This window comes from Trematomus bernacchii, unplaced genomic scaffold, assembly GCF_902827165.1.
Source record: "Trematomus bernacchii unplaced genomic scaffold, fTreBer1.1, whole genome shotgun sequence".
NCBI classification, from domain to species: Eukaryota; Metazoa; Chordata; class Actinopteri; order Perciformes; family Nototheniidae; genus Trematomus; species Trematomus bernacchii.
In genome coordinates, this window is record NW_022987746.1 from 730,683 (window position 1) to 745,134 (window position 14,452).

Consider the following 14,452-nt stretch of genomic DNA (forward strand, 5'->3'; position numbering starts at 1 on the left):
ACTGATATACACCTGAACATCAGCAGGAGAGGACTCTTTAAAGTAGAGACACTACATACTGATATACACCTGAACATCAGCAGGAGAGAACTCTTTAAAGTAGAGACACCACATACTGATATACACCTGAACATCAGCAGGAGAGTACTCTTTAAAGTAGAGACACTACATACTGATATACACCTGAACATCAGCAGGAGAGTACTCTTTAAAGTAGAGACACTACATACTGATGTACACCTGAACATCAGCAGGAGAGGACTCTTTAAAGTAGAGAGACTACATACAATTAATGTATTATTTAGGCTCCAGAACCGCAGACCCACTGATTGGTGGACGCTCACACTGCCTGCTGGGGATCAGTAATGTTTGGTATTTTATTTAAAAGCCATCTGCCTCAGACTCACCGGTCAGCGCGCGGAGTTTGATGCAGCAGCTCATGAAGTCGTCGAACCCGATTCTGCCCTGCACGCTGTAGCGGTTCATGATGATGCTCATCGCCTGAGGGCTCAGATTATAACCTGCATGGGAACATCATAGAGGACATTCATCATCATATTCACTTCAACCAAAAAGAAAAAAAGATGTTTGCACATTTCCGCACAATGCAAAAAAACAACTAATTAAAGGTCCCCTATTATACCTTTTTTCAACAGTATATCACAGGTCTCAGATATATACAGAGCCTGTCTCTGATTGGCTGAAACACCAAACAGATCATTGCAGCATCCCATAATCCCCTCTGTTTCAGCCCTGTTTCCAAAGTGCTGATTCTCTGTCTGTTACGAAAATAAGGAGCCCCTCCCCACGCCCCTCTGAGAGATATTTGGTTACAAAGAACTCAATAGCCGCGTTCACACCAAGTACTTTCCTGTACTTAGTTCCGGCACTCAGAGCCCCGGCGCTTTTTACCCCAGGGCACTTAGTACAGATCGCGTTCACACCGGAGTACTTTTCCCTGAGGGAAGATTACGCAAATGAGCCGCTGACGTCACTTCTTCTTCTTCTGCTTTGGCTTTACTGGCAGGCCACAAACCACTTCACGGCGAGTACAGTAGGTGGCGGTATGCACCTTAAAGTTGTTTGCAATCCGCTACAAAAACAAGAGAAGAAGAAGAAGAAAAACTTCCCGCGTATACTGCGACGCCCACCCACTCGCTGTACATTAGGCGTCTGTTGTTTACCTTCCGACCTCAGACATGATGGAGATCGAGTCGACTGAAGTTGTGCTGTTTGTGCTCATGTTATACAGCTTTGTAACTGAGTTAATGCAGCCTGAGCAACTTGCGTACAATAACAAAGCAAGCCGAGCACGAGTGGTGGTGGAGAACGCTTTTGGCAGACTGAAGGGCAGGTGGCAGTGCTTGATGAAAAGAAACGACTGCAAGATGGACAAGATCACATTCCAGGTGGCAGCATGTTGCATATTACATAACCTTTGTGAAAGTAATGATGAGTACAGGGACGAATGGACTGCCTTACCGGCGACCCAGCTTTATGAGGCATCTGAACAGCGTGTAAATTGTAAACATTTTGACAATAAAGCTGATCTTTTGTACAGTGCTTTTGTTTCTCTTTTATTTTCCAGTCAAGACAGGCAACATTACAATAGTGTACAGTGTGGCAATATAATAACAATAAACTGTGCCAGGTGTGTTGTATGCACAGTAAATATGCTCAGCAGCAAACCCACCTTTATTATTTATTATATATCTTCCTGAGACCCACTGCATCCGTCTGCCATAAACACTATGGAAACATACATGTTAGTTTCGGCCCATAGTGGACTCCATTTTGTGTTGTGTAAAATGGGGGGGGAATTAAAAGTTTGCAAATCCCCATGTCCTCCTCAGAGGACAATCATAAAAACATTTAGTTTTAGGTCAAATAATATTTAAAATGATATAAATTATCATATTTGTGTATGTGCCCCTGCCATTCCTCCACAAGGTTGCAACATTGATGATAAATAAATGACAAATAAAGCTTTGCCAGTTTATAACCGATGAAACATGATGGTATCAGAATAATCACTTACATGTGATGTATAGGATGCTACGGTCACTAAAGATAAAGTGTCAGGAGAAATAAGCAAGCTACAGGATCTGTTTAACAGTAAATAGAAGTTCACATTTTTAATGTAAATAAAATAGAAGTTGTACATGTAAGTTAACATTATCAATATAAAATAAAGTGTCAGTTGTATCAAGACTATATAATAACAGTAATAACAATAATATAAAATGAACTGGTGAGCATCTTGTCCTCCGTTTCCTGGGCCTTGGTGAACAGCACCATCTGATCCCCGTGCATCGACTCTTTCACCACGGCACGCCGGTCCTCCAATGCCTGGGCGGTGTCAAAGAAATTCGCATCCCGTGCCCGCTTTCCTATGAGGGGAAAATAAGCAAGATACAAGATCTGTTTAGTCGCCATGTAGTTTTACAACATACTAGTGTGTGTGTGTGTGTGTGTGTGTGTGTGTGTGTGTGTGTGGTGTGTGTGTGTGTGTGTGTGTGTGTGTGTGTGTGTGTGTGTGTGTGTGTGTGTGTGTGTGTGTGTGTGTGTGTGTGTGTGTGTGTGTGTGTGTGTGTGTGTGTGTGTGTGTGTGTGTGTGTGTGTGTGCTGCCGCTCAAAGTGCCCTTCTTTATTGTTTTGTATTTTTGAAGAGTGCTTCATGTATGCTTGAACTTTGTTTAATGTTGTTGAGGCAAGTTTTCTTACCGGAAGTCATGTGACCTCTAGCCCGGATGTTTACAATGTTTGTGAGAGAGTAAAAAGGCGCGAACATTTGTAAATGCCGGTCTAGGCGAATACGTTTTCACGCTGTTTCATAATTGTACCAAGAAGGAAATAAACATGATTGTGAACATCAGTTCCATGCGTAACGTTCTTTCAAGACCAAGTTACAGTGTGTGTACCTTTGCGTTTGGTTGCTGGTAAGGAGGACGACCAAGCGCTGTGATCTAGAATGCAAAGCTCGCTTGTTTCCAATCCCGAGAGTTGTCCATCCTCGTCTGAAACAGACGATTAGTGCCATGAGTTAGTGAAGCAAATAACAGAAACACTGCACAGTAGGGCTGTGCAATTAATCGTATTTTAATCGCGATTACGATTATGGCTTGCGACGATTATGAAAACAGCATAATTGACAAAATACGATTATTTTGCTGGGTGCGCTTTCGCCCCTCCCTAAAAGCCCACTCGGCCACGTGGGAGTGACATGTGTGAGTGTTCAGCGCGAGCGAAGATGTCAGAACAAGAGCAGCAACTCGTTAAAAAGAAGGGTAAAACTATTTCCACTATTTGGAAGTACTTTGGCTTTCAGGAGTCCGACGTGGAGCAAAACAAAGTACAGTGCAGGATTTGTTACCAGGTTGTGTTGGCACCACACGCTAACACAACCAATCTCTTTAATCATCTGAAATACAACCACAAAGTGCAATACGACGGGGCAATAATACAACAAAAAGCAGACCAAAAAGATGCCCGCTCGACTTCATCCACAACATCATCACAGTCATCGATTCAGGACGCATTGCACAGAGCAACGGCCTACGCGACGAGCTCGCAGAGACACAGAGATATTACAGGTGCCATTACATTTCACATCGCTAAAGATATGTGCCCAGTTAGCACTGTTAGCAACCAGGGCTTTAAGCAACTTGTCAACACGTTGGACAAGCGTTACGAGATGCCGTCTCGGTATTATTTCAGCAGGTCTGCGCTGCCTGCGCTATATGACAAATGCCGTGGGGAAGTTGAGAGAGATGTGGCTTCAGCTGACTACTTTGCCACCACAACGGACCTATGGTCTAGCCGCACCATGGAGCTATACATGAGCCTCACAGTTCATTATATCGATGCCGATTTCAATTTGAAGACAAAGTGTCTCCAAACCGCATTTTTCCCTGAAGACCACACGGGGCAAAACATCGCCCATGGACTGAGGGAAGCGATGGCTGCTTGGGGGTTAAAAGAGGATAAACTCGTCTGTATGACTACGGACAATGCCGCAAATATAAAGCTGGCGGCTGAGGTCAATGGATGGATGAGGCTCCAGTGTTTCGGGCATAGACTCCACTTGGCCATAGGTGAGCAGGATTCCTTCCTCCTGTTGTATGTAATATGTCATTTTAACAACAGCAACAACAATAATAGCAATAGTAAGTCATTAACATTGATGATCTCTCTCTTAATATGATAATATTAATTACATATTATTATTATTATTATTATTATGTTATGTGTGAGCTACTCTGTCATCTCTCTCTTTTTTTTCTCTCTCTCTTTCCCTCTCTCTCTCTCTCTCTCTCTCTCTCTCTCTCTCACACACACAACACACCAAATTATGCTTTGATGAAGATCATGATTATCATCATGATACTAAATAATATGTATTTGTTGTAATCTTAGAGAATGCAATGAAGGATCCCAGGATCGGCCGTGCAGTGGGGCTTTGCAAGAAGCTGGTCAGCAGCTTCTCCTACAGTTGGAAAAAGAAGAGGGAACTTGCATCTGCCTGAACACTCCCTAAAGACAGAATGTCCAACCAGATGGGGATCTAGGCAGGCCATGATCGACAGGGTCCTCGAGCAGCAGAAGGCCATTGCCCAGGTCCTTTCCAGCGACCGAAAAACCAGACATCTCTCCCTCACGTGGCAGGACGTTGATGTACTGGAGGCAATCAATAAGTCGCTTAGCCCTCTGGTGGAATTCACAGACGCACTTTCTGGAGAGAAGTATGTAAGTGTGTCTTTTTTTAAACCAACCCTGCACCTCTTCAACAACTCATTGCTGGCAGTGCAGGAGGATGACACAGACCTCACAAAAAGCATAAACAAGAAGATACTAGACTATCTCAATGATAAATATGATGACGCAGCGACACAAGAGCTGCTTGACATGGCCTCTGCCCTGGACCCGAGATTCAAGCTCAAATATGTCAGTGAGGACAATCGAGGATCCATTGAAGCCAGCCTGACAACTGAGATGAGGAGGGTGATGACACTCATGGTAATAATAATAATAAAAAATAAAAATGTCAGATTTGACAGTAAATACAATTAAGTGAATGAATGTGTTGTCAAAGTGTTATAATGTAATTCTAGGTATAAATGTTAATACCCATAACCATTTAGTCTGATTAAACATGTCATTCTTATTTTCTTTATAATACTCCAAGGAGAACGCCCCTCTTGAGACGGCAGCGGTGCCTGCAGATGACACGGAGGATGCTGCTGCAGCTGCACCAAAGAAGAACAAGAAGGGACTGGGGAGCTTCTTCAAGGCCACCGTAGACCAAGCTGCAGAACCTGCTCTGGAAAAGGACAAGGCCATAGCTCTTGAGCTACAGTCCTACCTCCAGGCAGGGCCACTGGATGCTGAGGAGGACCCACTAAAGTGGTGGAGGGAATCCCGGAAGTTCTACCCACGGCTCTCCATTCTGGCAAGGAAGTATCTGTGCATCCCAGCCACAAGTTCCTCTTCAGAGAGGGTCTTCAGTACAGGTGGCAATATTGTCACCTGCCTGCGCTCGTCTCTGAAACCAGACCATGTAAACAGGCTGGTTTTTCTTGCAAAAAATCTTTAAGAGATGACATGAGCAGCCCTACCAGCATTTGCCATGGTGGCCATGTTGGCTATATGTTAAGGAGTTGTCAGTAGGTTGTGACAGTGCACTGCAACATATTTGATTTAATTTATTTTTGTCTAATTTATTTTTATTTATCATATTAATATATGTTTAGTATGGTTTTGGAAGTGCGCTCCATTATGTGTTGACCTTGTTTATTGGTAAAATATTATTTGTTTTAAAGTTTAATAAATGGTCAATGAATAATCGTCAAAATAATCGTGATATCAATTATTGACCCAAATAATCGTGATTATGATTTTTGCCATAATCGCACAGCCCTACTGCACAGTTATTCACAAGTCAAAACGTTTTCATAGCGGCCGAGAATATCTAGCTAGCTAGATGTAGCTAGCTCGGGGCCGGTGTTAGCCATTTCAGCCTAGCATGGCTAGCTTGATCTACTGAGCAAATAAAAGTACATCTGAGACCATTATTGTGCAGATTAAAACCCCAGTGCATGTAGTTGATTTTACCTTCATCGTGGTCGTCATCGTTGGCCACTGAATCCGCCGTTTGTAGTCCTGCCTGAGTTTATTTATTTTTAGCCGGTATGCCGTGGGGCTGTGCACGATTCCCAGGTCGAGTGAAAGCTACTGAACTGGCTTCAGTAGCATTCCCTGGGTCGCGTCCTCGGCGTAGATCTCCAGAAGCGCCGACACCTCCTCATCACTCCACCGCTCCGATGATTTCTTGATGCTTGCCATAACTGCTTTCAAAAACAAACTACTCTCCGTCTGTGCGCTGGGTTTTTGTAGCGAGGAAAAACAATGGCGGCTCTACACAACATTTTCACAGTTGTACGGGGCGTGGTTTGCAATTCGCCCAGCCAATCAGAACTGGGGCACTTTTTTCCCACAGGAAAGTACGATCTCTCAGCGGGAACTAAAAATGGGGGTAAAAGTTCCCGAGATTAAGTACTCTTTTTGGTGTGAACGCGACATAAGGGATACTAACGGAACTAAACGCGAAAAGTACGGTGAAAAGTACTCCGGTGTGAACGCGGCTATTGCGTCTCTCCATGCTTCCCTGGTGGGAGGGACTAGTCGCAGGGAAACGACGCAAGTGAGGGACGCAAGGAATCCATTTAACCGAAGTGAAACGCAGCCGAGGAGGGGTATTGGGATGAGGCTGCAGACTTTTTCCGGATGTGTACTTTCAAATTCTAGCGCACTCGAGCTGGTTTCTCCATTCTTACCTACCCTACCTTTAAAAGTATAAATGAAACAGAGTACAGAGAAAACTAAATGGTTCATTAAAATGTACATCAAGTCAAAGGCAAAGTCAACTTTATTGTCAATCTCAAAATATGTTTGTACACACAGAAAGATCTAAATACTCTTTCCCAGGTATACAAAAAACCCACATTAAAATGCAAGAACAATCAATATTTACAAAAAAACACAAAATAACCAATCTAACAGGTTAACTGAAAATATAGTTCATATTAAGTAAGTAATATCTATTCATCACAAACTTTTCAAACTGTGGACCTTATTATCCAATATATGAGTTCATAAAGTACACAGATCAGTGTTGGAAAAGTTACAAAGTACATTGACTTAAGTACTATTAAGAAGTACTTGTACTTCACTTGAGTATTTTCATTTTATGCTACCATATATTTATATTCCACTAAAACTTGGGAGCAAATATTGTACTCTTTGCTAATTTACATTTATTTGACGGTTACATATTTCTTTGCAGGTTAATATTGTTAATACAAATGTTAAAGGGCCCATGTCATGGCCATTTCCACTGATCATAATTACATTGTTGAGGTATACTAAAATAGATTTATACTGTGCAATTTTCCAAACTCACATTGGTTTCGCATACAGCATCTCTGTCAAGCATGTGTATTCAGCAGTATTCACTTTCTCCACTAAACGACTCGTTGGAGCTCTTGCCCCCCCCTCCCTGTGAGCCTAGTGTGCTCCGATTGGTCAGCTCGGCCACTCTGTTCTGATTAGTCAACCACCAGAGAGGCTCCGCCCATGTCTAACAGCGCTCTCAGCGGAACATCAGTCTTATAATGGCGTCGGTACAGCCGTATATTTTATACGCTAACTAACCGAACTGTACCTACAACTGTTGTTATAGAAGAGTGTGACGGCCCCAGGGCCTTTGTCTTACGATGGGGTGGAGCTGAAGAGGCTAATCAGCGCGATCACGGACACCTGGCCGGAGCCGAGGTGCTATTAAGCCCAGCTGCCCGGAGTCACACGGCGGCCCCAGTCTCTCTCCAAAGCGGCTGCAGAAGGACGAACTCTGCGATCCTCTCCCCTCGACCACCTATCTCTGCATTTACCACAATAAATGTGCCGTGGTTTTGTAAACTCGTGTATGTCTCCTTGTCTTTCGGTTGTGGCCTACGAGCCGGTCATAACAAAGAGTAAGTTATTTTTACCTGTTATAAACTACTACTGTTTGATGAGAAATCAAATCATGGTTTGCTATATATGAATGATACGTTATAGGAGCAAATAATTCAGGGAAGAAAGGATAGGCCTACTAAGTATTTCCATCAAACTTTATTTTTAGAAATGTACAAAATGAACGTAAATATACATATTTACACGGTATATCATCAATTACTCCCCGTTGTCGGCATCTTGCCTATTGCAGCCGGGGCTTTTTAGGACGATGCATCGGTGTGGTAGTCCCGTCATGTATTGTCCGGCAGGATCTGGCTGGACGAAATCAAATGCAAATCACAAAATATTAGAGAAACTTAGTTGTTTTAGATTCGTTAGTAGTAGTTGTGGTCGGAGTGTGGATCTATCTAATCCATCTAATGAACAGCTTGCCAGCTAATATGCTAACCTAGCTTTGTTTACCTTGGTAGCTAACACGATATGAACGCTAGCTCAGAGGAACGGCAACTATAATGTAGAGTAATAAAACTACTATGAACAAAAGCTAGTGGTTCATATTAGGCTAGCAATAACGTGTTTATAATTGCAATCGTATACGCGTAGTCTGCTACGTTCGGTCATTCATTGTAACGGTCATGAATACATTGTTTTTGCGCTAGTATGTATAGCTAGCCTCGTTAGCTATACATCTTCAAGTCAAGGTAAGACCACAACTGTAATGAAAATGGGATCTTACTTAGAAAGAACAATCCAATATTTAGATTTTGGGTATCCTTTTGTTGATCGGTCTGTTTAAAATTAATCATAGCATCAGACTAAAAAAGCTTTTGAAAATAACAGAATATTTTGATTAAGGTCAAAATAGGCTATAATATTTGTAAATCTGACTCTGAAAGAGTCAGTGCCTCACCAGCCATGAACCTCACCGCACGTCACTGCTACATACTGATATACACCTGAACATCAGCAGGAGAGGACTCTTTAAAGTAGAGACACTACATACTGATATACACCTGAACATCAGCAGGAGAGGACTCTTTAAAGTAGAGACACTACATACTGATATACACCTGAACATCAGCAGGAGAGGACTCTTTAAAGTAGAGACACTACATACTGATATACACCTGAACATCAGCAGGAGAGGACTCTTTAAAGTAGAGACACTACATACTGATATACACCTGAACATCAGCAGGAGAGGACTCTTTAAAGTAGAGACACTACATACTGATATACACCTGAACATCAGCAGGAGAGGACTCTTTAAAGTAGAGACACTACATACTGATATACACCTGAACATCAGCAGGAGAGGACTCTTTAAAGTAGAGGCACTACATACTGATATAGATAGATAGATAGATAGATAGATCGTACTTTATTGATCCCAAATTGGGAAATTGTTTTTGTTACAGCAGCATAAAAGGCATTTTACAATAAAACAAAATATACAAGAATAGAAATAAAATAAAATAAAATATAAAATAAAATATAAAATATACATGTCAAAATACAAAATAGAAAATATACATACAGATATTATATATATATATATATATACAAATATACAAATATATATATATTCAAAATATATGGAATTATGGAGTATTAAATATGAAACAGATTATGTGTGAGTAAAATGTACAAGGTGGTTTTATTTCTAGAGAAACTATGGAGCAGAGAGTTATCTTCCAGCCAGAGGTGATTTGTTGTACAGAGTTATTGCAGTGGGCAGGAATGTTTTCCAGTATCTGTCCTTGTGACAGGGGAGCTGCAGCAGTCTGTAGGAGAAGGAGCTGCAGCAGTCTGTAGGAGAAGGAGCTGCAGCAGTCTGTTGGAGAAGGAGCTGCAGCAGTCTGTTGGAGAAGGAGCTCCGTTGACTGTCCAGCTGCAGGTGGAGAGGATGGGTGGGGTTATCCATGATGGACAACAGCCTGTTCAGTGTCCTCCTCTCCACCACAGCTTCAAAGGGTTCCAGCTTGATGCCGATGACTGACCCAGCTTTCCTGATCAGTTTATTGATCCTGCTGGTGTCACCGGCTCTGATGCTGCCCCCCCAGCAGACCGCAGCAAAGAAGAGTGCACTAGCCACAACAGACTGATAGAAGATCTCCAGCATCTTACTGCATACGTTGAAGGATCTCAGCTTCCTCAGAAAATAGAGTCGGCTCATCCCCTTCTTGTACACAGCGTCAGTGTTGATCCTCCAGTTCAGCCCATTGTCTAAGTGCACTCCCAGGTACTTGTAGACCTCCACAACTGCCACATCCTCTCCCAGAATGCACAGGGGCAGAGGAGGAGATGTCCTCTTCCTCCTGAAATCAATGACCATCTCTCTGGTCTTGGCCACATTCAAAAGCAGATGATTTCTTCCAGTCCACTCAACAAAATCACCCACCAGCGCTCTGTACTCCTCCTCCCGTCCATCCCTTATACACCCTACCACTGCAGAGTCATCCGAAAACTTCTGCAGGTGGCATGACTCTGAGTTGTATAGAAAGTCAGAGGTGTATAAGGTGAACAGGAAAGGAGACAGCACAGTCCCCTGTGGGGCTCCAATACTACCAACCACCACATCAGACAGCACACTGCCCAGCCGGACGTACTGTGGTCTGTCCGTGAGGTAGTTGGTAATCCAGGAGATGGTGGACGAGTTTACCCTCATAGCCTGCAGCTTGTCACTCAGTAGCCGAGGCTGGATCGTGTTGAATGCACTGGAGAAATCAAAAAAGGTGATTCTCACAGTGCAACCCGATCCATTCAGGTATGAGTGAGCACGCTGCAGCAGGTAAATAATGGCATCGTCCACCCCCAGGTGAGGCTGGTAGGCAAATTGCAGAGGGTCAAGGAATGATCTCACCTGCGGTCTGAGATGGGCCAAGACCAGTCTCTCAAGCACCTTCATCACATGAGATGTGAGTGCTACAGGGCGATAGTCATTGAGCCCAGAAGGAGTTGTCTTTTTAGGGACCGGAACAACGCATGATGTCTTCCACAGCACCGGGATGGTCTCCAAGTGCAGGCTCAGGTTGAATATATACTGGAGAACAGGAGCCAGCTGGCGTGCACAGGTCCTCAGGACCCTGGGGCTGATACCATCAGGGCCAGCAGCCTTGCCTTGGTGGAGTTTTTCCATCTGACTCTGGACCTGTCCTGTGCTCACAGTGAAGCGGGGGGGGGGCTTGATGGAAGGGGGGATAGAGGGGGGGGGGGTCTGAGGCAAGATGAGCAGAGGGGGGGGGGGGGGGGGGTCAGCGGCAATGTGAGCAGAGGGGGGGTGCAGAAGCCAGGCTGGGTGGTGGAGGAGAGGTGTGAAGTGTAGGTGGTGAGCAGAGGGGGGATGTTGACGCCAGGCTGAGAGGAGGAGGTGAGGTGAGAAGAGGAAGTGGAGGAGACAGCAGCGGGCGGAGAGCTAAACCTATTGAAGAAGGTGTTCAGCTCGTTGGCCCTCTCCAGGGTGCCCACAGTCAGTCTGTCTCTCCCTTTGAAGCCAGTGATAGCCTTCATCCCAGCCCAGACATCCCTGCTATTGTTCAGCTGGAGCTTAGTCTCCAGCTTCTTCCTGTACGAATCTCTGCCCCTCCTCAAATTGTCTCTCAGTTGATGCTGGATACTCTTCAGCATTGATTTGTCCCCAGACTTATAAGCTTCCTTTTTCTTATTTAAAAGAGTTTTCAGGTCACTAGTAATCCAGGGTTTATTATTGGGGAAACAGTTGACAGTTTTAGCCGGTAATATTGTTTGTTCACAGAAGTTGATGTATTCTGTGATGCAGTCAGTCATATTATTGATGTCCTCTCCATGTGGCACACAAAGCACGTCCCAGTCAGTGGTCTCGAAGCAGTCCTGTAGAGCCTCATTAGCCCCTGGAGTCCATTTCCTCACAGTCCTGGTGGATACAGGCTGCCTCTGCACCAGTGGGACATATTTAGGAGCCAAAAAGACGAGGTTGTGGTCAGATCTGCCCAGGGGGGGGAGGGCAGTGGCACAATATGCATTCTTGGTATTAGCATATAGAAGATCCAGAGTATTATTTCCCCTGGTGGGGCATTTCACATACTGAGTGAATGTAGGCAGAGATTTGTCCAGTTTTGCACGGTTAAAATCCCCAGTTATTGTTATGAATGCATTTGGGTGAAGAGTTTGGAGTTTGGCCACAGAAGAGTGAATGACGTCACCAGCCACCTCCGCGTCCGCGTTCGGTGGAATATAGACAGCAACTACGATGACAGAATAAAGTTCTCTAGGTAGATAAAATGGACGTAATCCCACAGCTAGCAGTTCAATGTCCGGGCTACAGAAACGCTCCTTCACAGTAACATGTCCAGGATTACACCATCGTTCGTTCACATACAGTGCAATCCCTCCTCCTTTCTTTTTACCGCTCAGAATAACGTCCCTGTCCGCCCGAACACTCGTGAAGCCGGGGAGAGCCGTGTTATTATCCGGGATGAGCGAGTGCAACCAAGTCTCGGTAAAACACATGATGCTACACTCACGGTATTCCCACTGCGTCTTCGTCAGCACGCGGAGCTCGTCCATCTTATTCCCCAAAGACCTCACGTTCCCCATTATGATGGCCGGTACACAGGGTTTGTACCTCATCTTCTTCTTCATCCTCAGCTTGGCCCCAGCTCTGCAGCCACGCTTGAGCCTCCGAAGCTCCTCCGGGATGTCATGCCTGGCTCCGGGCAGCAGCACGGGTCGGCACAGCGCAATCAGCTGCTCACGCGTGTAAACAATGCCATCACTCCTCTGAGCATGGCTCTCCGACACAAAAAGTGAAAAAAGTAGCAGAAGAATGACCAGAAAACGTTCGAAGTAAAACGTGGCCATAGTTCGCTGCAAAACAAAATAAATATCCAAAGAAAAAAGTACAACTAAGAGAATAAAGTAAACAAAAAGACAAAGAACAATAAAACACCGGGAGCTGCATGCAACAGGCAGCCACCAGCACGGCGCCTTACTTCAATAATTATACACCTGAAAATCAACAGGAGAGGACTCTTTAAAGTAGAGACACTACATACTGATATACACCTGAACATCAGCAGGAGAGGACTCTTTAAAGTAGAGACACTACATACTGATATACACCTGCAAATCAACAGGAGAGGACTCTTTAAAGTAGAGACACTACATACTGATATACACCTGAACATCAGCAGGACAGGACTCTTTAAAGTAGAGACACTACATACTGATATACACCTGAACATCAGCAGGAGAGTACTCTTTAAAGTAGAGACACTACATACTGATATACACCTGAACATCAGCAGGAGAGGACTCTTTAAAGTAGAGACACTACATACTGATATACACCTGAACATCAGCAGGAGAGGACTCTTTAAAGTAGAGACACTACATACTGATATACACCTGAACATCAGCAGGAGAGGACTCTTTAAAGTAGAGACACTACATACTGATATACACCTGAACATCAGCAGGAGAGAACTCTTTAAAGTAGAGGACACCACATACTGATATACACCTGAACATCAGCAGGAGAGGACTCTTTAAAGTAGAGACACTACATACTGATATACACCTGAACATCAGCAGGAGAGGACTCTTTAAAGTAGAGACACTACATACTGATATACACCTGAACATCAGCAGGAGAGAACTCTTTAAAGTAGAGACACCACATACTGATATACACCTGAACATCAGCAGGAGAGTACTCTTTAAAGTAGAGACACTACATACTGATATACACCTGAACATCAGCAGGAGAGTACTCTTTAAAGTAGAGACACTACATACTGATGTACACCTGAACATCAGCAGGAGAGGACTCTTTAAAGTAGAGAGACTACATACAATTAATGTATTATTTAGGCTCCAGAACCGCAGACCCACTGATTGGTGGACGCTCACACTGCCTGCTGGGGATCAGTAATGTTTGGTATTTTATTTAAAAGCCATCTGCCTCAGACTCACCGGTCAGCGCGCGGAGTTTGATGCAGCAGCTCATGAAGTCGTCGAACCCGATTCTGCCCTGCACGCTGTAGCGGTTCATGATGATGCTCATCGCCTGAGGGCTCAAATTATAACCTGCATGGGAACATCATAGAGGACATTCATCATCATATTCACTTCAACCAAAAAGAAAAAAAGATGTTTGCACATTTCCGCACAATGCAAAAAAACAACTAATTAAAGGTCCCCTATTATACCTTTTTTCAACAGTATATCACAGGTCTCAGATATATACAGAGCCTGTCTCTGATTGGCTGAAACACCAAACAGATCATTGCAGCATCCCATAATCCCCCTCTGTTTCAGCCCTGTTTCCAAAGTGCTGATTCTCTGTCTGTTACGAAAATAAGGAGCCCCTCCCCACGCCCCTCTGAGAGATATTTGGTTACAAAGAACTCAATAGCCGCGTTCACACCAAGTACTTTCCTGTACTTAGTTCCGGCACTCA

General features: G+C 44.0%; 1 protein-coding gene across 2 annotated transcripts; it reads left to right on the top strand.

The window, feature by feature from the left end:
- Positions 1 to 3,082: 3,082 nt before the first annotated feature.
- LOC117496435 (zinc finger BED domain-containing protein 1-like) lies at positions 3,083 to 5,873 on the top strand. 2 transcript variants are annotated; one of them, XM_034148103.1, is made up of 3 exons: positions 3,083 to 4,094; positions 4,417 to 5,016; positions 5,186 to 5,873. In XM_034148103.1, the coding sequence occupies exons 2-3, from the start codon at positions 4,576 to 4,578 to the stop codon at positions 5,591 to 5,593; spliced, it is 849 nt and encodes a 282-aa protein (XP_034003994.1). In that variant the 5' UTR covers positions 3,083 to 4,094; positions 4,417 to 4,575; the 3' UTR covers positions 5,594 to 5,873. Both variants share the same exon structure in this region; 1 of them encodes a protein (XP_034003994.1).
- The last annotated feature ends 8,579 nt before the right edge of the window (positions 5,874 to 14,452 follow it).